Consider the following 27,821-nt stretch of genomic DNA (forward strand, 5'->3'; position numbering starts at 1 on the left):
CTTTCCAGCCACTCGTCCCCAAGCCTGTAAAGTAAAGTAAGTAATCTTAGTAGGCAAGTTTGGTGTTCCATAATCCTACTAGTGTTTAGGCTGTGCTGTTCATAGGGGACCTTTTTGTAGGTGGGAATACTGTGGGTGTCAGCTTAAAACACGCCGGTGTGCACGCTCTGTGTTCTCTACAGCAGCAAAGTCTGGAGGAGTGCGTGGTTGTTCTGTGTGACGTGCTGATTTGCACATTTCCCCCAGTGTAGTGGTAGGAAGACTCTGAATTCGGTTGTATTCAGTGCTGTCTTGCCATAGCAAGAGTCTGTGAAAAATCAGAATTTGTCTCTAGCAAATACTCCTGCCCGCAAGGTATGAACGCTGTCCATCCCATCCTTAATTTTGTTTATACGTGATTATGGGCAGGATTTTTCTTAGCAAAAGTATGATGCAGAGCTAGCAGTGCAAGCTGGTTAACTAAACCGCAGTTAAATAAAAAACTATCCCATTACTGATTTTAATAATAATGTTGTCGCTTGAATGTTAGAAGTTGTCAATTTTAAGATGCTGTTGCTGTCCACAAGTGACCGATAAGTAATATTCTCTGGCATGTCAAATCATTAAGAAAATAATGTCACTTCTAATATATGATTAAAAAATGTATTTTGTATGTCTATGATGATCAGTATGAAGCTGTCTGAACAGAATCACATCTGGGGGTGGGATTTGATACTTTTTTTTAAAGCAAAAAGTATTTTCAAAATAAGGGGAAGGAGCTAAAGAGGCAGACACCACTTCATATGTGGATGTGGTGTTACTTCTTCAGGCTGTTACGGGCAAATGCACGGTGACTTCAGCTTTAGTCTTACGGAGAAACCATCTGGTATTTGCAACCTTTATTGTGCCTCTGTTATCTTCATTGCTTGGCTCTCTCCATCCTGACAAGTCATAATTACATTTCTATATATGAGTATATTACCGAGGTAGGAAATGCTTGTTCTAACTGAATACGTATGTGTAGCTTCAGATCCTTTATCTTCATCTGACTATTTCTACTTAAAACAAAACTCTATGTCCCTTATTTTTACCACGTGTGCCTCCACCAGATGTTTCCTAGCCATGTGTGTATTTTCCAAATGACAGCTGGTCGATCTAACCCTTTCTCTTATCTACTTCTTTCCTGTTTTAATAATATTTTAAATTACTTGTAATATCTGTTTGTGTTAATCAGTTTCTATGTAGGTGACGTATGCCAGTTTTGTAGTCTCTCTAATCATTCCCAGTTGTGCGGTCCTTTCTTGTAGCATCAGTGAATAATATGAGATCATTTAAATTGATGGTGCACCATCAAGGGAGGACCAGAAAAAAGATGATCAAAGTTAGAAAAGAGAAATCTGTGTTCTAAGGAAGAAACACAGATGGGTTATTTTGGAGAAGGGAAAAAAGTAAATAGCAGTATATAAACTTATGGAATTTAATGGTGCTGCTGTATCAGGTGTTCTTCTTTATCTTCCCATGGTACAAAAGGGTGGTTGCAGGCAGTAAGAATGAGAAAGCTGGTTAAAAACCTACCAGGACTCATGGCTGTTTAGGAACCTGTGGTTTTTGGAGGGTTTAGTATTGTTAATTTGTAGCATTTGTGATTCTGCATTTTTCAGATCAGTGGATTGGCTGTACTAAGATTGCCAGAGATAAACAGTTGTTATGAACAAGGTTGGCATGCCTCCTGTTTTGTTAATAGAGAGAGGGACGGTGGAGCTTCGACTGTGATACGAAAAGTAAAGTATCTGGTCTAATAGTCAAGGAAGGCAAAACCTGACTTGGGACTAGTTTTACATGACAGTTCCTGTCCTTCCAAAATAATTCTCATTGCTATAACATCTGTGTAAGCTGAGATAGGTTATCTCCTGAAATAGTGAGCTGATTTTATTGTGGTTGGTTTGTTTGGGGTTTTTTTAATGTATGAAAAAAATGAAAAATCAAATGTAGGGTGATATGTGAGTCTGTGAAAGGAAACTGTTAAGACTCTAATCAAGGATTTAAGAACCTAATTTCTACCATTAAAGTTTGTTGCCCAACTTTTGCAAGGCTTGCCTGCATCTGGAATGTAGACTGAGGGACTGATCTTTATGTGCAGAAGGAGCTGTGGTCATTCCCTGTGCATTCAGTCTTCGTAAAGAAAGTTGGAGCACACTTATACTACACCAGAAAAACACGTTTGTACCTATGATTTGGACAGGTTTTCTGTTCGGCTGCTCTGTGAAGTTTAGTGTTTCTGTTCTTTTAAAAAAGATTTTTCCACTGGTTCATTTACTGTTTCTGGTTTGAGGAGAATCATCACAATTATTTGTGTTCAAAGAAGAAGAGTGAGAAGGGAAAGGAAAGCAAAGACCTTGGCTTTCCCATGCATTTTTCTTGAGCAGAAAAGCCACAGTAAAGGTATTTCACAACCACACAGAGAATGCATGGGATTTCTGTACGCACGTGCAGGATTTTGATCTTCTAACATGTGCTTATTGGCTTTGTTACAATCTTGTCATCAAATACCTTACCTTAATTTTTCTCTCTTTTCTCAGTTTCTCTTGTCCTTGTGTGAATAATCGCCGTTTGAGTCCTGCTGGATCCTATCAGTAGGCACCGCTGTTGCTGTTCCTGTTCTGTATCCAGACAGCCTTGGTAGCTGAAAGGATGTAATTTTATTTGTAATACTGTGTTATATAGGAACTCTGTTCTCATGGGGCAGTATCTTGCTATGTTAAAGCCAGAAAGATGATCGTTGTCCTGGAGAACCTTTTTATGGGTAACTTGTAAGAGAAAAGGGAGAGCAGATGTGTGTTAGTGGTAACATCAGATGGTACAGAAAGGAAAGTGGTAGAGCTGGAAATAGTTTTGATATGCCAAAATAGTGCCATCATTACCACACTGTTTTTTAATTCTCTGTAAGCTGGATGGTAGAGAAGAGTTTGCAGAAGGCAATTAGAAAGAAAGCAGTGGGTGTGTAGGTATTTTGGGAGGACCTGCCAAGCACAGTGGGTACTTGGCCACGTTTCTAACCCTGTTGTGCCGAGGGGGTGCTGGGCTCCGGCTTCCAGGGCTCTGGGGTTCACCTAAATCAGCGTTCGTGTAATGTGAAATTTGTACACAGAATATCTATGTGCTGGGCTTTCCGTTAAAGCCTTAAATTATCTGAGTGCACAGATAGCTGGTGTTTGAGTGCAGTGAGGGCTGTGAACTGCGAGCTTCCAGCTCCCTCTGCTGGCTCTACAGGACAGTTTAAAGCTCAGTTTAAAGCACTTGTCTGTTGTGGACAGTTTTGAGAGTCTAAACGCATCATGTATTATTAAATTATTGTGATTTTTAAAATTAATACATGGATATGGTGTGCCGTATGCCTTTCCAAGGTCAGTTGTCAAGACCTTATGCCAAAGGTCTTCTGTAGTCAGAATTAAGAGAAGTAGAAGGGTTAAAATAGTGTAAAGTTGGAGGTCTCTTTTCTGGTTATTGTAAGCATAAGGGGGGATTTTCCATAAAACTTTCTGTACTTTTTAAATGTTGCCATAATTTGCTGCTGATCTTCCTGAAAGTGCCCATAAGCATTACAGAGCACTGAAAATAGGTATGGTTTCTATATGACAAACTCAAAATATGTTTTGCTAATGCAATATCAGTTCAAGATCAGGTAACCCTGGTTTGCTGCTCTGGTTCTGAGAATGTGAATATAAATGATGCTGAACTTGCAAAATCTTGTGCTCTGTTACTTACACCCAGAGGGTTCCTTTGAATTTGGCTGTAATTAACGAGGGTTCACAGGACTGCAGAGCTGTGAGCTGCAAGGTCAGTGCTGCTGAAAGGGCAGTGTCACTCCACTCCTTTTCTCTCTGTTGTTGCTCTGGCACTTGCCTGACTTCTTGATGCTTATTAGAGTAGCAAAAGAGTGGTCATTCCCTTTGCCTCCCCCCCTTTTTTTTGTGGCCTAGTTGACTGAAGAGATAACGTGTGGAGGTGACAAGACCTTACAGGTGAGAGCAAGAGAGGAGTGGGACCTGTCCTTTTTGTAGCAGGGAGTTATTTTAAGTCACTTGTCTCAAAAAATTGGATTATTGGATCTCCTGAAGCTCCACTGGCCAAAGCTTGAGTTCCTTGAGACTTCAGAGTATTCCCATGGCACTGCATGGCAACAGAGGCTGTAGATTAAACATATTTTAAATGGTAATTGGTGCTGCAAAAAGCAGCCTGTCACCAGCCATTATGTCCCACACTGTGCTGGCATCTGATGAACTGAGCTGGGAGACTGGTCCAGATGAAAATAACCTGCCCTTGGTGGGATGCTTTTCAGTGATCACTTCCCCAGCCTGGTTCTCTGTGCATTTGCAGAAATGCTCGCTCATAAAACAGGAAAAAAAGAGGAGACTGCTGTTTTGTTTGTTTGGGTTTATTTGCCATAGCACTGGCTAAAGTACATGTCAAGGTGTTGCTTGTCATATAGTTCATTCCTGCATTTTTGATAACCCACTCCAAATATTCTTCTAGCGCTCAGTACGGCTCTGTTGCAGCGAGTGCAGCTGGAGCCCACACAGAGAAGTGCTGTCCTTCAGACTCCAGGAAGCACGGGTTGTTGACACAGCTCCTGCTGATCACAGAATCACACAGAATCACAGAACGTTAGGGATTGGAAGGGACCTCAAAAGATCATCCAGTCCAATCCCCCTGCCGGCGCAGGAACACCTAGATGAGCTTACACAGGAAGGCGTCCAGGCGGGGTTTGAATGTCTCCAGAGAAGGAGACTCCCCAGCCTCTCTGGGCAGCCTGTTCCAGTGCTCTGTCACCCTCACTTGACAAGAAGTTTCTTCTCAAATTTAAGTGGAACCTCCTGTGTTCCAGTTTGTGTCCGTTACCCCTTGTCTTATCATTGTTTGTCACCGAGAAGAGCCTGGCTCCATCCTCGTGACACTCACCCTTTAAATATTTATAACCATGAATGAGGTCTCCCCTCAGTCTCCTCTTCTGCAAACTAAAGAGACCCAGCTCCCTCAGCCTTTCTGCATAAGGGAGATGCTCCACTCCCTCAATCATCTTTGTAGCCCTACGCTGGACTCTCTCCAGCAGTTCCCTGTCCTTCTTGAACTGAGGGGCCCAGAACTGGATGCAATATTCCAGATGCGTGATGGCTGGCTGCGTGCAGGAGAGTGGGGTTTTTAGCACAGAAGTGTCATGTGCCCCAGTTTAGGGAAGTGACTGTGGCCTTGTAGTTGGCACTGGTGAGGCCACACCTTGAGTACTGTGTTCAGTTTTGGGCTCCTCGCTCCAAGAAGAGCATTGAGGCACTGGAGCGTGTCCAAAGAAGGGCAATGAAGCTGGTGAGAGGTCTGGAGCACAAGAATTATGGGAGCAGCAGAGAGAGCTGGAGTTGTTCAGTCTGGGGGAGCCTGAGGGGAGACCTTATCACTCTCGATACCTACCTGTAAGGAGGTTAGAGATGTAGTGAGGTGGGTGTTGGTCTCTTCTCCCAAGTAACAAGTGATAGGATGAGAAGAAATGGCCTCAAGTTGTGCCAGGGGAGGTTTAGATTGGATATTAGGAAAAATTTCTTTACTGAAAGAGAGGTCAAACACTGGACCAGGCTGCCCAGGGAGGTGGTGGAGTCACCATCCCTGGACATGTTAAAAGAAACAAATGCGTAGATGTGACACTTGGGGACATGGTTTAGTGGGCATGGTGGTGTTAGATTGATGGTTGGACTCGATGATCTTAGAGGTCTTTTCTAACCTTAATGATTCTGTGATCCTGTATAAGGAATGGGTGTATAAGAAGATGAGTGTAGGCAGCTGGAGAACTGGACAACCAGCTGACTCCTCTCAAATTCAAGCCCTCACTCAGTCTTTAAGATGTCAACTATAATGTGAGACACTAGAGGGTAGTATGTTACTGCCACTACTTTATTTTAGAACATATCCATAGTCATGATTTTTTTAATCGCTTGAATTTATTATACAGTTCAATATTTTAAAACAAGTCTAGTACTAAAGAGAAAATAGTACTTTGTTTCTGTGATGATGAGCGTGGTGTGTGATGATATTTTTGGTTTGAGTAGCAAAAGGTTTGAGTTGAATGGAGATCTGATTTTTTCTTCAGAAGCATCCTTAGGAATACAATACTTAGGATTAGTCACACTCTGCCTGATGTCTCAATATTCACACTTACGTGTACACAATGTAAATACACAGTGATATATAAGAAGAGGCCATGACTGAGAAAGAACAGGTGGTTTTGCCAGGAGATACTTGGTTTTGATGTTTAACAAGGCAAGTATTTATAAGTTCATGATATTGCTTATATGTATTCACAATTGAGGTGGGGTTTTAGTACTTGAATAACTTTATTTTCCTCTCTTTTCTTTCAGGCACCACCTTCCATGGTCAATAATGAACAACGCCAACATGCCGAACACATATTCTTATCATTTAGAAAATCAAAATCACCATTTGCTGTTTGCAAACACATTTTAGGTATGTTTTAATGAATTAAGTTAAGAAGTACGTACCTGTTTTTATAACTGGAACGATGTGGTTCTTCTGCAGCTGGGAATGTGAACATTAGCTTTGATACTTTTTGATGGAGTGTGAAGCCCATTGCTGCTGTTTGGTTTTGTTCCTGGCAGCTTTAAAGTCTGCAATGTGCAGACTTCATGTAGCAAAGTTCCTAAACTGATTTAGTAGATTTGGGTTTCCTCTGCTATGTGATTATTGTAATACTGTCTGATCCGTGGAGCTTGTGTAACTGGCTGTGGTGCGATTGCTTGCCTTGATGCTTCCCATTGAATCAACCAAGGATGCAATTTTATGTACTTTTGCCAGGTTTTGCACTGGTGCTGAACTTTTCGATGGCGAGAATTTGTTTCAGGTTGAATGTTGTGGTAAGCAGCTGTTAACAGCCCAACTGTTGCGTTAAAGCAAAAAAAGTTAAAGAAGTTTCTGTCCACCTGGTAGAAGCAATAGCGTTGATTCAAAGTTTTGTGGGGTTATACCTGTGGAGAAAGGAAGGAGGTGGGTAGGTATCTCCTTCTATCAGAAATTGAGTTTTACTGGAAATGCTGTAAATGTGGTTGTGTTACAAGTCTTCAGAAACAAATCTGTTTTTACAGACACTAGAGAGATTTATTAGAGTTTGGCAGCTAGATAATCTGAAAATTGTCAGAGCAGTAAGCATGTAAGATACCTGCTCAGCACCGACAAGATGGGAGTGCTGGGGGCGGCTAAGGGGGAGGTTTCAGTGAGACCTGGTGAGGAAAACCTGGAAATTTGTAGAAAAGAACACATGCCAAAACCACATAAAGCAACTTTTCTTTCAAATAATTTGCCAGAATGAACAGGAAAATATTAGAATTATGTTTAAAATAGGATTATTTTAATACTGAATTCATTCCAGAGTAATTTTCTTAACCGTTATTTCTAACTTCACCGTATTAGAGACATATAATTCATGAATATTCAATGTTGATATTGCAGGCCTACTACTGCGTTGTTAAATTATACTGTGATATATAGGGCAGGCTGTGGTTCCTTTCCTACACCTACTCCCCAACCAAAATTTTTTAAACAAATTAGTTTCTTCTAGTTTTAGTATATTATATTATTACTTCATCTGGTCCTGAAGACTGTAACCACACTTTTTGCTTTATGAGTCTGCAAAATTGATGCTTTTCATTTTCACGTTGATTTTTAGAGAATTTTAAGTGGGCAAAAAAAGGTAAGTAACTTAACAGAACCTTTTGGTCTCTCATAAATGATGTATTTGCCACTGCTCAGAAGTAAATAATGGTAATTTATGAAATAAATACCTATGTGTGCTAAGGGATACATCACTGCATCTTGCTCTCAGAAGGGAATACAATTTAGCATTAATAATGAAATAGCACTGCAGACATCTTTACCACTTTTCTGCTGAAATGTGGCTGGTTGAAGGGAATGTGATCCTTTTTTTAAACAACTTTTGCACGTCTAGAAATGTTGCATCCTTACACTGCTCACGTGCTAGCACCACTGAGAAAACCGCATGTTTCCAGGTTTTCCCTGGCAGTGGCTGCTTCGGTGTGCGGTTGTGATTGCTGAGACCTGGAAATGAGACTTTTCCCAAAACCTTTTGGTCTGTGAGTGAGTGTCTGTGCAGTCTGGACAGAAAGCAGCTGGTTAACGCTTGGGAGGCGAGGAGGGAGAGGCAGGGATTATGAAATCAGAAACTGGGAAGGGAAACAAGCTGTTCATGATGAATAGAAAAATTAAAGTGTACTGAAGGGATATGTACAGGTAAGAATAGGTAGGAACCAGAGGATCAAAGCAGATGAGTTTAAAAAGAAACAGGAAAAAAATGGTCAAAACAGGAATGAGAATGGAGGTTGAGAGACATAACCAGGATGTTGACAGCATTCGTGGAGAGAAGAGTGTATGAGCGATATGGGGAGAGCAGTGGAGGTGATGAGCGTAGGGAAAAGGGGTACAACTGCTACTGTATTTTTTTCTTTACAAACCTGGAGTTGAAGCCAGGAAGCTTGAGGCTCTGCGTTGTTTGTAAGCTTATAGCTCTTAAATGAACTGGCAAAACTTGTCCTGTCTTTCTTTAGTAACTTCATGTAGAGGGTAGTGGTTCTGGGGCTGGTTACGAGCTCACACCGAGTGCTGGAGGTCTGCACTGTTAGTGACTGCAGTTGTGCATCTGCAGTGCAAACACAAAGGGGAAATTCCACTCTCTCTTTTTTCTTTTCTTGATAGCATTCTCTTTTTGTGTGAGCTTTGTACAGTTTGAAAAGACAAAGACCCAGAAGGTAGAAAATGCCAGAATTAAAATACCCATGCAGGAATAATCTGTCTCATTTTTGTGTGTTAGACATACACATTACTCCTAATGAAGTGGATACTTACTTTTCCAAGTTAAGCTAAGTACATTTAACGCTGGCTTATTTTGATTTAAGCATGTTTACCTGTGTAGGGTATAGATTTGAAGCCTGATTAAATGACTCAAAAACATTTTAGCTAATTGGCTGCTATCTTAGATACAGAACTTGCATGTAAAGGAAATCTATATTATGAACTTGTGTGTATATTATTGGGGAAGAAGGTTTTTATAGTTATTTAAACCCCATCATTCCTTGACTGAGGCTTTCTCAAATAAACCTGATTGTTTTAGTCCTGGCAGGTTTCCCACCGTAGCTCAAACTGCTTCTTGTTCAGGAATGCTATTTCACCATTGCATATTTTATGCTTTTTTCAGCCTGTGGCTACACCTTTTCCAAATGCTCTGTCACCTACAGAGCGCAGAATGTTTTGAAACTGGCTACCAAGATACTACCTGCTATTTCTGAGTTAATTTTTAAAAGCAAATCAACAACAACAACAACAAAATCTGTAGCTTTGTATCATTGTCCAAATTAAATTCAAATTCCGGAGCTTTTCCATAAATTATGTTTTGTAGTCACATAAACTGTTACCTTTTTCCATAACATCTTTTTATTAATAAGGGCTAGTGATTCCTACACTTTGTTAGAAAGTTATATTTTGGTTACCTTAGGACAAATACAGAAGCTCGAACATAGTGTAGGAAACCTTAAATGTACCAGTCTGTAAAACTTTTGTTGTGATCATTAAGCACAAGTGTTATCTTTGTGTGTAAGTGGACTTGTTTCTCATTACCATTCATAAAATACGTGTAACTTCATGCAGCGTTAGTTCCAAAGGCAAGCACATGAATTATAAAAGACTCATCAGTTCTGGCATGCCTGACAATTTAATCATATCTTAATGTACTGTGATTAAATCTCTGTTATTTTTATTTTATTTTGTTCCACAGTTGTGTTAGTGTTCTTGTTCTTGACTTGTGGCCCATCTCCTCATGCAGTCAACTTCTCCTCTGACTCACATAATATTGGATTATTTGCCAGTTGGGTTATTGGTTTCCCCTCAATTTTGAGGTGTAAATTCTTTGTCTGATTTCATAGCAACAAAATTCCATTTAGTGATAAATTAACTAATCATAACTTCTTTTTTTTTGTTAGAAATACATACAAGCTAAATACACGTATGTCTTCTGATACTCAAATTGCCTTTGTTTTTCCCCACAGAAACTAGTAAAGTGGATTACGTCCTTTTTCAAGCTGCTACAGCGATAATGGAAGCAGTTGTAAGAGAATGGATTCTCCTGGAAAAAAATAGCATTGAATCACTGCGAACATTCCTTCTAACCTATGTCTTACAGAGGCCTAAGTAAGTATAGAAAAAAGCATCTCTGAATGTGTAGGTTTCTGCATGAAGTCTGGATTATCCTTTTATTTCCAAGGGTAGCAGTGGAAGATCATTTCCACAGTAATTTGTCTTCCAGTCTTAACACTTAGTTGACTTCAGTAGAGTTGTCAGCTTTCCCTTATGAATTCACACAAAGTGTTTGAAAAAGAAATGATTTTAAAAGTTTTATTGAACACTGCCATTCAAAATTATCTGCAAATATATTTTTGCAATGTTGTCTACAGCCTTCAAAAGTACGTTCGGGAGCAGATTCTATTAGCGGTAGCGGTGATAGTGAAACGGGGATCATTAGACAAATCAATCGATTGCAAAAGCATTTTTCATGAAGTCAGCCAGTTGATCAGCAGCGGTAACCCCACTGTGGTAAGTACTTTTTTTTCTTCTTCAAAACACGAGCAGTTTGTATCGGTAACATAAGCTGTATATACTTAGTGACTATGAAATCTTGTGTACTTCTCTTATGTAAAAATAAAAATTAGAAATGAAGTTGATAGCTATGCAAGCAATCATTTACCACGTCAGAGATATTTGAATAAGAATGTTCTGGGACAGGCAGTAGTACGTGTAGTTCTTTGGTGCACAGTTACACCGTGTTTCTTAGGGAATAGGTTTCTCTTGATAGCTGCTTTAACTGTCACTAATGTGATGTTTTGCTGTTTTTTGTTTCTCTGGGTCTCTTTCATAAAGCAGTGTGATCTAAAATGGATTTTTCCATTAGCTGGCAGGTTCCCCACACGCTCTGTTCCCCTTCCATCTGTGCAGTGCTGCACCCTCCTGTGCTCAGCTGTCGGAATAGGCTGCCCAGCGAGAGGTAGGGGCCTCTGCCACATTCGGGGAGGCGGGTAGGTGGAGAGAAAGGGGCGTGAGGAAGTAAAACGTGGAATGGAAATACAAAACTTACTCTAGATTTAATGTCACACTGCTAGGGGTAAGTGTTACCTTCCATACTGAGCTCAAAGTGGAAACAAGGTGTCCAATATCTATCTATGCATTTAGTGAAATTCCGTTTGCTATGCCAGGAGATAAGTTTAGAATAGGTCATAATAGAGGCATGTAACTAGAGATTAAAGAGAGGTGGTTTTTCTCCTACCAAATGCAAATCACAGATTATGTAGATTCCAGGCTGAAACTTTGAACCCAAGCTTTTCTCCAACAAAACAGACCTTGAGGAACAGACTCCTGACATTGCTGAGCATTTAGAGCAGCAGTTGTACTAGATGTGAGTGGCAAATGTTTAGCTCTGAAAATTCGATCAAAATGTGCTAGAAGTAATGCAGCTCGTGTCATGGTCCTAAAAATAGTGTGTCACCTCTGAGCACAATTGATCTTCCCCCAGGGTATGGAAATTTCAGTTACACTTCTAAACTTAATTTCACTGTTATTTAGCTTAAGGAGAGCATTTCAGCCTTTTTGGTTGTGCGTCATTTGGATAGAAATGGGTATCTGTTTAGGACAGCAATGTTAAGTTCGTGGTTTTTTGCAGGGAGCATGGCCTTCTTATTAAAATGGAGTTACAACTGAGATTTTTCAGACTTTTTGCGTGCTGGTGTTTATGCTTACATAGTTTGTGATCTTTCCATAAAGATACAAAGATGGAATAAATGGAAACCTGGATGTAGGTGCTGAAGTCCTCCCTGAAGTAACTCTTGCACAGTCCAGCTTCTGTGCTTGCGTTAATATACAGACACAGCGTATGGCGAGCTAAGGCTGCCAGCTGTAAGCAGATCACCCTGCGCTTGCTGCATGTCGCAGGGGAGCTCTGGCTGGGGGAAGGAACAATACTGCACTCTCTTCTCCAAGTTTCACTCCTTGCCATTGTACAGAGACCAAGTTCGGCTCAGCTTTTTATTTCCCTTTATCTACCCCTCTTCACAGGTATTACTTTCTCCATAGTTTTTCCGGACTATTTGTTCTCAGGTTTTAAGAAGGGTATTTAAAATGTCTTTAGTATATAAAGATGTTTTCTATTCTGGTACGCTGATACAATGTACTAATGAAAAATGACAGGTGATGCTGCTGGAACATCTTTTCTGTAAAGCCCAGTGACTCTGTGCACTTTTTGAACATGTCTTTCCTGTGATGTGATGTGCCCTTTCCTCAAGTCTTACACGCTCAAGTGTCAGAAGTCTGTCACTTCGTTGTGACTCCCTGTTCTCTACTGGGTCTCTTGGTCCCTTTCTGTGTCCTTCCCAGACTTCTACTCCGTATTCCCTCTGACTGCTGCCCACCTCTGTGTCTTCCTACATGAGGGTCACTTCAGCAGCTGAGAAATAACATATGGTGTCAACAGTGTAAAGCTCTCAAACATGGCTCCTAGCTGTTGATAATGGCTTTCTACAGCAGTTTGTAATTGAGAGCAGGTCTTTTTTAAAAACATGGTCTCTTGCCTGCTTCCTCCTTGCTTTCTCCTCTGAAGCTTCCTGGACTTTCTTTAACTTACAGGAATAAAGTAGGTACATAATCTTTTCTGTTCCCTGCAGCCCTCCACTCGGTTCCTGATGGACGTCTAAACTAGATTTGGGTGTGTTACTCTCATGCCCCTTAAAATGTTTGGGACTGTTCAATAACATGATGTGCAGTAACATGTTAACATGCCCTGAAGGTTGGTGTCATGAGGAGAACAGCTAATGTAGATGATGCTGAGTCTTTTGCATGTGTCCCTTTGCAGGATCCGATTTGCTTAATATCTCAGCTTTTTAAGTATTAGTTGAAAATATTACTAGAAACGGATGTACTTCGAGGATGGGTCTTGAAGGTATGTTGAATAGCACTGTGACAAACTGACACAGGAGCAAAACTGATGAATGAACTGTTGAGAATGAAAAAATGCAAAGGATATTGGAAGGAAGAAAGTGGACAAGAGCTTAAAAAGATGGCTTTAGTTTTGAGTAATCTTGTCACAGTGGAACACAGTATTCGTGTTAAGGAAATGACAAGGCACTGAGGAGAGGTGGTGCTGCAGGATGGAAAGGATGTGTGGTCAGAGCCAGGGTTTGAACCTGGAGTGCTGGCTCCTGCTGCCGCTTCTCTGATGCATGGACCTTTCTAGATCTCATGGAAGGAACCTCTGTCTGCGAAGGGAAAGCAAACTGTAGAGGGTCTGGCTGCCTGTTAATTTATAAATGAGTTTAGATAGTAATCCGCTGGGAGGACAAGGATCAGCTTTGAAGTTGCTGGTTTTGTTTTTCCTGGCTCCTCCTGTAACATCAATGCATCCATCCTCCTGCTCATGAAGGACAGTCTCTAATCTCCCTCCAACAGCAGTTTCAGGATCTTTTTTCAAAATCTTCATCTCTGGGGGACAGAGCTCTGGCAGTAGACAGAGAATCACAGGCCAGTCTTAAAATGCTAAATACATGTTTTCTATGACTGACTTCAAGATTTTTTGAGAATTGTGTGAGCCAAGTTCAACTATGAATGGCTTCAATTTCTTGGCCTTTTTGTGTTAGAATATCCTGCTTTTGCATAGCTGAAGGATTTCGTTTGTCCGTCATCCCTGCCAGAAGGACAGGAATGCTGGCAGCTAAGGTGGCTGGTTCCCAGAAGGAGGAACTGGTCTGCATGTGAACACGGTCAGATGGACTTCATTTAAAACTGGCCTAGGATATGGGTTACACCTCCGTTTCTTCCATAATATGGGTCTAGGCACATGCAGAGGGGTCCAGCGGCTGTAGACCTGACATGAGACTGGGAAGTAACAAAAGCTGTGTTTTGTAAGAGCTGCAATGCATACAGTAAAATGTATTCTAATATAAAGCTCCATACTTAAAGCCTTCATTTTTCCATATATGCAAGAAGCCTTGTCAAGACTTACTGGAAGAGCTCTGGGATCCTAACAGTTCCTTCACTCTTAAAATCAGTAAATCTGTTCACCTGTTTCCCAGTGCTCATGGTTGGGCTAGAGAGAAGATTCAGATGCTTCAGGTTACCTAAAACTGCTGAGGAACGTGCTGTGGCTGGATCTGCTGTGAACAGTGAGAAGTATTAATAAGCAGAACTCTAGGCACTCATCCTCACTGAAATTAATCTATTAATAATAATGGCTGCATAGATAAATAGTTACATTTATTTAGCATTTATGGTTCTTATTCCTGTTCTGTAAGAGGAATTTTACTTCTGGATCCCTGTCTAGCTGTTGCTGCCTCATGTGGTAGGGTAAGAGTTGAGGAGGGCTTTCATGACTTTTACATATTGACAAGAATGTATATATTATTTCCCACCTCTCTACCCTCAGCTGTATCTTCTGGTCTAATAAAATTGTTACCCTGTCTTATGAACCTTACTGCCCTTGAAACATGTTGACTATAAAAACCAGATGGTAAACCAGGATTTTTAAGCTGTTTCCTCTATGCTGACAAGTGCTCTCTATAAAGGCCTAAGTTAGAGTGTTAAAGGTTGGTTTGGGAACTTTAGGAATCCAGAAACTACTCCAAATATGAGGTTAAAAGTTTGTAATAGACATGTATGAGAAGTTTAAAAGGTAAGTATTTTTAGCAGTTGTATTAACCAGGGTGCCTTTTAAAGTCTTCAGATTTTTTTTTCTGTTGAAAGAGAGCCTACTTCACTGGGGATGCAGTACAGCAAGACTCCAGCTTAGTTGCTTAATAACTTTAATATTATAAATTAATAGTTCCCAGTATTATAATTTACAACAGAGCTACAGTTTGAAAGGCAAGGCTGGGAAGTGAGGAGAAGTGATCCATAGGAGAGATGTATGCCCCCTGTTCCTATGTTTGGCATCCAGGACTCTTCATTTCCTCAATTCTGCTGTCTCATGAGATGTGCACGTGGGGAGGCCCTCACCTGTAGACCCCATAGACTCATTGGGAAGGAAGAAATTATGCTTTTCCATGTGTTATGCCTATATTTCTTTTATTATTGTGGTGACACACAAAGAAACGGGCCTCTCTTTAAGAAGTTTATTGACCCTAGCTGCTCTGTCTTTGAGTTTAACTGAAAGTCTTGGATTTGTTCTTGCAAATCCTGTAGGGGTGAAGATTCAACTGGTACCTTTCGGACAGGAGCCTGGAGAAGGATAAATGGCATTCAGACCTTCACTTCTTTATGAGATTACTTTTTTTTTTTCTCCTCCTCCTGATTTCTGCTTCACCACTTTGCCTGTCCCCAGAGAAACAAAGAAAAGCACTTTTTGCATCAGCAAACTGCCTGGACCTCTTTCTTTATGAGTAGAGGCTGCAACTTCCCTTCTCTCTTCGGCCAAAGCCCGCATGCTTCACATGCCTCAAGATCATCTTCCTTTGACCCCAGTGCTTCGCAGAGGGATTGGTTTCCTCTTTCTCAGCTCATTCTGGGGTGTTTCCCTTGCTTGGTTTTCCTGGTTTTCCCCAAAGAAGGGGCTTACTGCTGTTGTGATTGTTTAACCTGGTGCTGTGATGGTTTAACCTCATCTCTTTGCAGAGGGGCAATGGGAGGCAAGGGGTGCACGGCCCAGCCAGTCCCTTACTGCTGACAGCACAAAACTGCAGCTGTGGGTCCTATTCCTATCATCCTGTCTCTGCTCTACAGCTTTTTTCCACCAGTTGGCTCATTTGGGAAGAAACAACCAGATAAAATCTAGTAGGTTCTTCCTGATGCTTGCTTATATTTCAACAGAATATATTCTTGCTTTCTTTGGATGGGAAATACTGCTTCAGCTCCTGCGTTTTTTGCCCCCCATTGCAATACTCACTGGAGTGGCCCCAGTTACTCTGCATTTCTAATGGTATTTCTTTTGGTCCTGTGGCCGTCCTGTTAACCTTTCCATTTGGTTTTGCAGCTTACATTCTGGGGATATACATACTCTGAGAATGTCGGCAAATACAGCTGTGCTTGTTCAAGGAAGTTAGGGAAGAAGTATATTACTGCCTCTATAAAGGAAGCCTTGCTTTCAACAATTTAATTGGTAAATTTGCTTTTGTGACGCATTACTGAAGTTTTAACACCTAGGAGCAGCACAGCAAACTGTACCTCTGATAGATTTACTCTTTGATTCTTACTGCTCTTGTGCAAGTTAAAATTAGGTGGTTTAGGGATATTATTAAATGCTTCTTGTGGCTTCCCATTGGTTTCAGTGACAGAGTTGACATATGAATGAATGCCTATTTAGGCTAGCAGTAATTTAATAGAACAGGGTAGATGTTATGGTTTGGTTTATTATTTTAAATATATTTACTTATTTTTCTGTAGGTGTAACTAACGCTTGCAGGAGGTGGGAGGGTATGTGCATGATAGTTAGGGTTTTGTAGTAAAATGAATTATTTAGTCAAGCCTGTGACAACCTAGCTGTATCTCTGCTCTGGGTTTCAGGAAGGAGGAAGCACTTTTGGTGGTGTAGTTCGTTCTGCTTTGGCTTTTCTGCTGTGGAGCTGGTGCACCACATGCTCATTTTTTCCTAAGCTGCATTTGAACTCTTCTTCCTTTCAGATGCTTTGTAACCTAACTACCCTCAAATGAAGCCATTCGCTTATTCCATGGGCAGCCCAGGCACAAGTGTGAAATCCCTTGAAACATTATGGCTTTAACTCCTGTTATGGGGACATTCCGTTTGGAGGAATAAGCCACATTTACCTTCTGCATCTGACTTTTATGAGTTACATACAAATATTGTTTGCTGTTAAAATGTTGCATGGTTTTTCTCTAACGTCTGTGGTTTATTAGAGTATTTTAAAAAGAAAATGACATAAATGATGTTACTACTGGGTGTCTGATTGCCAAGTTAATCTCTTATCACAGGTCCCATTGATCTCCTGTTTGAGCAGCTGAGGCTCTATTTTATGTATAGCGATCTTTCATAAAGTTTATTCCTGGTAATAAAGCTAACTGGGGTGAGTGCCAAGCTATTCTCAGAGGCAGTCTGCTCTCAGCAGGAGAAGTATTTGATTTTGTTAGATGGGGTTATTGTTTGGGTATGTACTTGTGGCAGAACTGGTGAAGTTGCTAGTGAGTGACTCAAACTATGCTCCGAGGGGTACTCTCACAGGTATGAAATTAATGACAGTACTGCGCAATAGATATTCAGATCTGACTTTTAATATGATGCCCAGAATTACGTGCATTTTCTACTTATTACTGTATCGTATTATTAAATTGGATTGTTAATTTCTTCTGTGGCGTGGCAAAAACCTTATGAAAACCCACACTACAAAACAAAGAAACCCCTAGAACTTTACATGTGTTAAGTGCATTCAATTTTATTGTGTTTAAAAAGGAAGTCATTTTATTTCACAGAGCACAACTTCATTGGTTTATATGAAATTATGTAGTTTGTCAGATTTTTTCAAATCTTTCTTCTGATAGCCTGCATTTGTGCTGAGGGTACTTAGTGTCTTCATACCAAACATACGTGTAAGTTAGAAAATATATTTCAAAATAGTAGTAAAGTAAAAATTTACTTTTAGTAAAGTTTAGTTAAGCTTTATTTCAGAGTTTCTTAAGTGTTACTGTGTATTCAGAAGAGTTCAAATTGCAGGGCAAATGTTCTTTTCTGTTCATTAGCTTGTTAATATTAATATGAAGATGGCAATCTTACTGCTATGCACAACAATCTATATAAATTCCTATAGTCCTATAGCTAAATTCCTAGGAAACCAATCTCAAGCAATCTCCTCTCAGCCTGTTGTTGCAGTAACTTTTTAAATTACTGGCCAGCATTTCATCTTTGGTTGTCTTCTGGTCTACTGACCTGGATACAGGGGAGTACTTACCATTCCTCATGGACACAAGGGGTAAGTGCAGATGCTGACAGTGACAGGAGGGTGTGGATGTGCCTGTAATGCACACAGCACCCTTGGGCTTGTGAGAGAACGGGGCAGGATTTGCACCCCAGGTATTGACATGCCAAGGTGAAGAAGCTGGTGGGATGCTGAGGATTTGGTGGGAGGGAGTAGAGGGGAGGGATGCAGCGTGCCTTGGCGTTTGCTGAGAGCTGGGCTGCTCCAGGGAATAAATAGCGTGTAGACCTCTAGTAACACATCACATTTCTTCTTTCATGCCCAAAGCAGGTTCTGGTGTCAGAACTCCCTGAAATAGCTGTTACTGCAATCAGTGGGGCTGGTCACTGCTCAGGGTGTTCTATTAAGCTCTTAGGAGATTCAGTCTGCCTAGCTGCATTCGTTGCTTTTTACAGCTTTGAACCATAAAACTTTACCTTCCTTTAAAATTTCTTCTTGAAATCGGGAGAAAAGAACACACAAAAAAACCTGAAACACGCCTTTATCATGCATTTACACATTACTATCCAACCAGAAAGGGTAAATTATTATATGCCCTATAAACAAACTGGAGAAAACAGAGGAAGAAAATATCTGTTATTTCAGCCAATATTAATTACTTGGGAACACTTTTTTCCCCTATTTCTCCTTACCTGTCATTTGAACATACTGATTTATTTTCCAGTAATTGGCAACCGACTGGGGGTGGTGAGTGCCCTGCTTCACTGCCCTGCTTGTCCTGTGGTGCTCTGCATGGTGGCTTGGCATGAAGATCTTGGCACGATAAAACAGAAGCCACTTAGCTTTAGCCAGACTCCTGTACTGTTGTAATCGTTACTACTACATGGTAATCATGGTATATTACAGAGCATTGGGCTGTACAGATTTGTAATTGCAACTAATGAAGTCCTTGCATCATGGCTTCTCTGAGCTCAAAAGCATCAGTGTGTCAGTCATTCAGATATCAAAATTCTGCGTTTTAGAGAGTTGAGAGCCTTGTGGGACTTCTGCATCTCTGGCGTGTACTGAAATTGGGCAGTGTTCTTTGGCAACTTTGCATCATTCTTTTAAAAACATGGGTTCTTACCTGAAGCGTTGTTCTAGAGCCAAACTTCGGGGCTTTATTCAGGTTTGGGGGTTTTTTCCCCCCCAGATTAATTCTTTTCATATGGAACTTTTAATGCTGGATTTTAAACCCAGTGTTAGCCTACGCTATTTTTTTTATATTGGATCAAATCTGGATTTCCTCTAAATAAAAAAAATATATTGTGTAAGTAGCTTACACAGAAATTTGGAAATAAAATACTGAAATATTGGTGCTAATTAGACCTCTTTCCAAGTCTAGTGTAGAACTGACAAAATTGTGCTTTTGCTGGAGTAGCTGAAAGTGTGATGCTGTTTTTCATTGGCTAAACATTGGTTTTATCACACATGGTGTGTAACAGTTGTGACTGCAGATGAGAAATAGTACACTTGAAACGCTTGAAATAAATAGCTTTTTCTTTAAAATGGGAAAGCTTGCATTTAGCAACTGGCCAGCTATTACACAGTACCCATACATTGTCACGAAGCCACCGTGTTCACTCCGTCTGGGACTTATTTAGCAAGCAAGAATGTTAATTTAGTGTATACTGGCTAAGATAACTTGTTGTCTGGGGGGTCAAGGTACTGACTTCAGAGGCATTTCTGAACAAAGATGTTGCAGTTGGTGGGTGGATGGCACTGGTCTCAGCTGTCGTATGAGCTTGCATAAATAGTATCATCTCCACTTTAATCTTTCGGGTGTTCAGAGGTAGTGTGCATATTTCAGTTTAACCCCTGGACACTTGCTGGCATGCGTGACCCTTTAGCAATTCCTGTCCCTCTGTCCATCCCTGGCACCTTGGCTCCAACCAGTCTGGGAGGATAGCCAGTGATTTGGAAGGTTTTGTTCAGAACATCTCTTGAACAAAAAGGGCTTTAATTTCATGGCTGTGCAGTTTGTATTGTGCTTATTACTATGGCACACTTCTGAAGTGCTACTTGCATCTCCACTGTACAATATTCACCCCTCTGTGTGTGCAATGATCAGTTAAAATAATACACTAAAACTGGTGGTGGTGGTTATTGGACTTTGGCATCAGGGAAAAAACGCACTTTCAATGTGTTTCAAAAAAAGAGCTGCAAAGGCTGGAGCAGTGTGTTTCATAAAGGAAAGTTGGCTTTTAAGTTGTGTTTTGGGATAAGAATTTTATTATCTTACCTTAAATTTTGAGAATGTAAAAAGACACTTAGGTCCTTGAAGACAGAAGGTTTATCTTTAGAATTAACGTGCCTTTTCCACACCAACTTTTGTATTGCTTCAGAAACATCATTCTAATAGAGTCATTTTAAAGGTTGTTTCTGAGGCTTTTGGATGTTGTGCTTTGGAGGGAAGTATCCAAAAGCTTGCAAGCATGAGAGCTTTCTGTGTATTCCTCTCCTTTTTTTGGTGGGGGCAGAGACAAGATGTAGTAGTTGGTGTATTGCAGGTGTTGTTTTTTACTCGCTTTTATCACTTTCTTTGGTATAAATTTAATCATGATCCAATACCAACATGGTAAGTGTAACAAATGCAAAGAAGGGCCAAAACACTTCAGAGTGGCCTGATCTATTAGATCAATACAAATAAGCAGAAACTGAATCTTCCTGAAACTAATACCTGTAAAGCCCTGTGCACAGGGAGAGGAAGTAACCAGCAAGACTGGGAAATGGATTGCAGTCAGTTTATTTCCATTCTGTAGTGACGATCACACAGATGCTACCTTTTATATTGCTCAAATACTTGAATTTCTTTTGTAAGGAAGGAGCCTAGATGATTCCAGAGGTGGTTCACCCAAGGATCCGTATTCCTGACAGTTGGACTTGTTCTCATTTGTCTTAGAAGAAACTGAAATAGTAGTTGTAGAACAATGCTGATAAAAATATTGAAGGACAATGTTGGTGGTATTATTTTATTTGACATCTTTTAGTTATATTATTCTCCCTTATTTTTTTATAGCAAACTTTGGCCTGTTCCATTTTAACAGCGTTGTTGAGCGAGTTCTCAAGTTCAAGTAAAACCAGCAACATTGGACTGAGCATGGAGTTCCATGGGAACTGTAAACGTATCTTTCAGGTAAACTAGTTCTGGACTGATATATGCTACCTTGTCTTTCTAAAATTTAAACACTGAGAAACAGAAGTACTTTCTTGTGCCAAGTACATTCAGGTACAGTGCGTGCCTAACAGCATTTATTAGGACAAACATTATAAATGCAGATACTGGCTACTTTGGGAAGGTTGATAAGGTTTTTTTTAAAAAAAAACTTATGTCAAAAAGGTGCAATCCCTTTTCGCCCGTTTTATTAACGTGGAGCTACAGATCTCTGTGTGGTTGGACTCTTTAATTCCTTGGCTACCAGTTGCAAACAAAACGAATACTCTGTGGAACAATGATAGTCTTAAATATAGCTTTGGTTTAAAGCCAAGGAGAGCTATGTATTTAAAAATATTATTGCAGATGGTGTAGTCTGGTTGTCTCAGATGTATTGTTTGGCCAGGCAGAAATGTTTGTGTGAAGGCATTGCTTTAAACTGACTGCTGTGGAACAACTTACCAACTTTTTTTCATGCCAAAGACCAACCCTCTCCTCCACCAGTTGTTAGAAACGTATTGTTAAGTTTTGCTTTTAATGACTAGCATTTATGAGAAGACCTTTTTTTCCTTGTTCTTTAGAAACACAATCTATTCATTTTGACAAAAGGGGGGGTCTGATTGACAAGTTCAGAATATTTTCTGTATTTTATTGAAAAATAGGATGAAAACAGATTTTTTTTTTCCTTTTTTGAAAAGTATTTTATTAATCAACATTTTAATTACTGACTGAGAGACTCTACTAATATATTGTGTTCGTCCTGACTGTAGGAGGACGATCTGCGGCAGATCTTCGTGCTCACGGTAGAGGTACTTCAGGAATTCAGCAGACGGGAAAACCTCAATGCTCAGATGTCTTCAGTGTTTCAGCGTTACCTTGCACTAGCCAATCAGGTCTTAAGCTGGAACTTCCTTCCTCCAAATTATATCCTTTTACCATCAGGCCCTTTATTTCAGCTGACGTGGGTCACTTCTACCAGGTGTCGTCTTTGCGAGGAGAGAAAAATGTGAAACTTATAAGGCTTGTATTTAGTCCTTCATTTGTGTTTTCTTCCATTAGTGCTCTTGGTTACCCCCATGTTTGCTAAAAGACACATACAGAAGTGACTGTTGCACTTCATTAAAGTTTAAAAGTATTTTATATAAAAGGCAAAGCTAGTTCAGCAGATCAGCCCCCAGTTACGGGTTGATGGTCTGTCTGGTTGGTGCAGTGGGGAGGAAAAATATATTCTGCTTTAGTGCAGAACCAAATGATGAAGAGGTGTAAGCTCTGTTGAATTTTTATGAGAGATCTGATCTGTCCTACTTTTTCCCCTTGAAGAGGAGGGGGCAGGTAAATGCCCTGTCATCTAGGAATGTGCATGCTGAACCACCTCCTCAGAAAAGAGCATGGTCATGTACTAGAGCTAGAATGGGTTTGCTTTGGTCTGAAGAAAGAGGATTTGCCAGTTGAGAGGAGAAATGGCATCTCCTTACACAGGAGCCATTGTTTCCATTCTGATGTCTTTGTGATGTGGTGATTATGGAAGTCCAGAGAAAGGTGGAGACGGAAAGTAGAGGGGGAAGTGGGGATCAGAAAGAGAGTCTTAATGAGGGAGAGAAGAAAATAGGTATCAAAGTGCCTAGCCCAGAAAATGGACTAGAAGAATATTGTAAAAATAATCAATCATGTTTTCTGTTCAACATAAAACATTACAATGCCTCTTTTAATAGCTAGACTGTCTTTATGATGCTCAGCAAACTTTCCAAGAGCCAAATTTTTAAGCTGGTTTGTAAACATGTTTCTAAAAACTTTTTGAAATTGCTACCAAGTTACACGTATTGCAGGAATCCTGGTTGCCTTCAAATCCACTGTAAAGGATTTTATTTGCTTTCCTGGTTTGACAGTCAGAAGGTGTTATCTCTGTTTCTCTTGTCTTTGATTCTGTTCATTATGCAACCGGCAGCAAAAGTGAAATTTATTTGAAACTGGATATTCCTTCGTTCACATCTGTAAAGCAGAATACCAGTTACATTGTCTTTATGGAAGGTGCCATGGATTCAAAGTAAATATCCCAGTCCTATTAATCACTGCAGTGATTTGGCAGGGGTCCAGAGAAGGATTTAGTACATGTGTCTGCAAGACTGAGACTGGAGTCAAGTTATTGCATCTTATAAAAGTTTTTGGAAGAGGATTTGGGATTTGTAAGAATTCAAATAATGTGTGAACACTTTTTTTTTCTAAGCTGTAATTGTAAATAGAAAGGAAATGTTCCTGTGTTGTGCAGTGGCTGTTCCCCCTGCATTTTAGTGTTGCTCTGTGCGAGCCTCTGATACAGTCCTAAATACTGATCTTGTTACAGTTTGCAAGTGAAGGCCCCGGTTCTTCATGAGCACTTCATCCTAGGCTGAGGTTTGCAGGGGTGGCGCTAGATATATACAAGTGAGATGTGGAGCCTTGGGAGTTCCAGTGTTCATTTAGACCTCTGTATCATATGAAGTGATTTAGTCTCTAGGTGCTAGTAGATAAGTGTCAATTGAAATAGCTAAGCAAACTGTACTGCTGCTTAAGGTTAACAGTGTTTTCTGCTACTTGACCTACTTTAGATCCTACAGCTATTAAATGAAATTCTGGCAGCTTCTAGAGATCAGAAGGACCTTTATCTGCACCACCACAAGTGCTCTTTCATTGCTCTATTTCAAATCTTTTTGTAACTTTTACTTCCCTTGATACCATCTTTCTGTTTTCTACCATTGGACCTTTCACTTTGCTGTATGAATTGCAGCACCAGCTCGAGTTTCCCTCCTCTGTTTAGCAACCTGTTTTCACAGCAGAAGAGTTGTAGTCATTGTGTATTGGTTGTTGCTAGCATTAAAGTTGTATTCTGGAAAAGCCACCTCGTTGGAGCAGTGAAATGAAAGAGGCTGGGACCTACCTACTTTCAGGTTGGAACTCAGTATTTTTCAAGTGTATTGGATGTAGTGCCTGCAATAAGAAGGGCAGGGCATGATGCCTCCTTTCAATCATGTAGTTCCTTCCATTTCATTTTATAACACACATGCAGTCATCTATTGTTATTTTTATCTGCTGCCTCAAGGTATTAGTTCATCTGGTGTTTGTGGATGCTTCAGAGGTTTTTGGCAATACTGTTGGAAATAACAGTAACAAAGGATTCCTATTTTGCACTAAGAGCAGTATTCTGTTGTGGCACATTGGCCTCTGTAGAATTTCTTTTTTCAGTGCTGTTACAGCACTATTAAATATTGTTTACTTGAGTGGAACTAGTTTTAACTGCATCTTTAGTGAAATGATTGTTTAGACTAAAAAAGGAAGTGCAGGTGATCAGTACTAAGAGGTACAGCCCTCTCCTTTACAAAAATGCCTCAAAGATCTCCCTTCTGGTACACTGTGAGAGTCCAAAGTCTCCAGTTAAAGAGCTGAATGTTGCTGAGCTTTAATGCACCTTGACATGGACACATATGTCCTGTGGAGTCAGGATGTAATTATAATTTATACACTTTTACTTCCAGAGATGCTTCTCACTTGTTGACGTTGGGATTTATCCATTCTTGGCAGCCACATTCTAATGGACTTTGGATGAATGTCCTCAAATGCCAAGGTTCTTAAACAGAACAGGAGATTCTTGGCCAGCTGATTCCCATCTACAAAAAAGGTGTCTGTTTCCTGTCACTAGGAGCTGTCGTAGAACTACTTATCCCTTATTCATTAACATATGGATGATAGTATGTGAATAAAGAGGAACTTGACCTTCAGTTCTTTTTTTATGGATTTGGTGCCTCTACTTGCTTGGAGGCAAGCTGGCAAATTTTCAAGTGAATGTAGACTAGGGGATTTGATTTCAAATATGGAAAACTAATGGGATGCACTGCACTAATGTGCATCATTGCTGTTTCACTGAAATTAATGGTGCAATGGCAATTATACAATCTGACTGAAACTTTTGCCTAATCCGAACACTTTTTTCCCAAGAGTGTGTGTTCGTGGGCCACACAGTTAAAGGAACAAAGCTCTTCATATCTCTGTTTTGAAAATGTCTGTTAAACCTCAAGCCGGAATGAGACACCTTTCTGGGAGATCCTGTGAACCATACAGTTCTGCAGACTTTCACAGTTTGAACTCGGTCCAGCTCAGATTGGCAGCATCTGTTTTGTGGGATGGAAGTGCATGAAAACACACGGGATGCTCCAGAGAACTCACTCTTTGTTTTGAGGAATGATTGAAGTTGGCGTTGCTGCTGAAAAATTATCCTGCTCCCATGAGCATGATACTGAGCAGGGAACCACCTGGCTGAAAATCCCTTTTTAACAGGTTGGGGTCCCCAGTTTGATTTGTTGCACAGCTACAGAAAGGGTTGTACTGAGGAAAAACAGCACAGATTTCCTTCAGCAGTCTTAGGCCTTGTGTGTGTGAGCAGCCTGGGATTATTCTGAATTTACTACAGCAGTCTGCCCTTATCTGAAAGATGTAGGGCTGGGGTACTATCCTGGCTATTGTTAGGGATGCAAAGAAAACTTCAATGTAACTACAACAGCTGTATTTAAGAAAGTGCAAAAGAGAGCTACATTTTACTTTAGTCAGACTTAACACTCTTAGGTGAAAACTGACCTGACTTTGAAATCCCTGATGTTTAGAAATTATTTCTAGGGTTCTATGGGTGTTCTTGACAATCCTTTCTAGCAACTTTTTAAGGCAAAGTTGGGTAAAACCAAGAAGACTGACAAATCCTGGAATTTGGTCCTAATTGCACTAAACGTTTTTGTATTGATACTGAAGTTTTTAACAGGTAGTGTTTCATCATTTGGGTTTCCCGGCATGAATTCTGAAATAATTTGCAATGTAAGAGCATCTTAAAAGTATTAATATCAGAAGAGGAAGAGAGACCAGTAATGACCCTTTTTACGAAGGGGAATTGATAAAATATATAAACAAGCACAGAATGGTTGGGGTTAGAAGGGACCTCTGCAGATCATCCAGTCCAACCCCTGCCAGAGCAGGATCACCCAGAGAAGATCACACAGGAACGTGTCAATATATATAGGGTTTTTTCATCTTCTGCTTTCTTGACCCAGTGGTTTTAAGTTTCCAGTCTTGCAGTGATTTGTCATGGGGTTCCTTGATGGCAGCCAGTATACAGTGGGAAGGTGACTGACTCTTGAGCTGCATCTGCCTGGCGGTCACTTCTGTGTAGCTGCTTTAAGTGCAAGTTAGGCTTAAAGTGAGTAGCTTGCATAGTATTAGCTGTACAACCATAGCAGCAAAACGGATCAGGAGCTGCAGAATCCACTTGGGTGCTCAATGTGAGACTTGGTACTGGTGTGGCCGCACTGCTAGCGGCTCCAGAATTGACCATTTTTAAAATTGGTGTGGGTCTTCCTGCACGTCCTACACCTGCAATCTGAGTCCAGCGTCTCCAGCACGGTTTCATTCAGTTAAGAATACTTGTGTTCAGTACTTGAAGATGTAACCATAGGTTCCTTCTCTTGCATGCTGGATACGTTTGCTGAGAGTGTTAAGTTTTAGAAAGATTTGTGGAGCGTTTCTCCGTAGGGGGCAGCAAGCCTCTGCATCAGCCTTAGGCAGTTGCTCCTAGACTCGCCCCATGTGCTTGGCTGAGTAGCTAGCAAGCCAGAGGAGGTCTTAAAAATCCAAATAAAATCATTATGTTGCCATTATAACACTGGATGGTAGGTGTCCAAGCAGTTACCTTTCTGATGCAGTTTTTTATTTGTAAAATATAAGTCTAAGACTTGCACAAAGCTCTCCAGAAATGTTGCAAACAACAAGGGTAAAATGATTAAAATAACTTTTAAGAAAGATATCCAGGCTTTACCACTCCAGAAGTTTTCAATTTCTGAGTTGTTCTTCACTCCTGTGGACAAATTTGTGAATGAGGTCTGGCAGAAGAAATCTCAGCTTCGATTTTTGAGTCCCTAATTTACGACTTTGTACAAAGGCAGGGCTTGCCTCTCTTAGGAAAAACGCCTGGGATCCATTCTCACATACTGGAATTTGTAGGAAGTCCCAAACTGAAACGTTATAGTCCCTCATGGCTGCCTTAGATATGAAATATTTTGATACTCATCTTCACCTTTCAGTCCCTTCCTGGGACAGAGCCAAAGGGTGGGAGCAAAACTACACATTTTTATATTTTACTTCATTTTTTAAAATATGTTGCTCCAAGAAGCATATAAAATTTCAACTATTTTTTTTCCAAATTATAATTTTAAACAGATTATTCTTATTTCTTCAGCTCTTGAAACAAAACTAAGCATATGGCCTACAATGCTACAATGTCTAGCAACATCTACATGCCTAAATTTAGGCAAAGATAAAATCTCTCTTAAACATTCTGGTCTTCACTTTTTCTCTAGACACTGATTAGTGACCATATGAGCCTTATCATACATGAAGGCATCTAGTTAGTTGTGCTAGTTCTGTACTTAAGCATTGAGAAGTACATTGGTTTTTGATGATGAAGACTGCATTTTCCCCCAAGTACATGCAGGTACTGGGTAATTCAGTGCCATTTTTTTCAGGTTTGGCATAACTGGCTGCTGCTGAAAAGGCTGAACCATAGCACAGAATAAATTGAGATATTTCATGGCAGCAAAGCATCTCCACAGCCAACTTACGCTGATGTTTGCATACATCTAGTACTTGGTGGAAAATGGATCTAAGATTGC

The 27,821-nt window shown here is 40.3% G+C and overlaps 1 protein-coding gene across 1 annotated transcript in view; it reads left to right on the plus strand.

Moving 5' to 3' along the window:
* Positions 1-6,389: 6,389 nt before the first annotated feature.
* Positions 6,390-27,821, plus strand: part of XPO4 (exportin 4) — a 51,075-nt gene continuing 29,643 nt past the window's right edge. Inside the window, exons 1-5 of the mRNA XM_010194946.1 lie at positions 6,390-6,489; positions 10,095-10,236; positions 10,500-10,638; positions 21,004-21,120; positions 21,909-22,062. Coding sequence (XP_010193248.1) covers positions 6,396-6,489; positions 10,095-10,236; positions 10,500-10,638; positions 21,004-21,120; positions 21,909-22,062 — 646 coding nt within the window. The 5' untranslated portion in view covers positions 6,390-6,395. The remainder of the gene's footprint in view (positions 6,490-10,094; positions 10,237-10,499; positions 10,639-21,003; positions 21,121-21,908; positions 22,063-27,821) is intronic.

The sequence above is a fragment of the Mesitornis unicolor genome, unplaced genomic scaffold, assembly GCF_000695765.1.
Source record: "Mesitornis unicolor isolate BGI_N332 unplaced genomic scaffold, ASM69576v1 scaffold34871, whole genome shotgun sequence".
Classification (NCBI taxonomy): Eukaryota; Metazoa; Chordata; class Aves; order Mesitornithiformes; family Mesitornithidae; genus Mesitornis; species Mesitornis unicolor.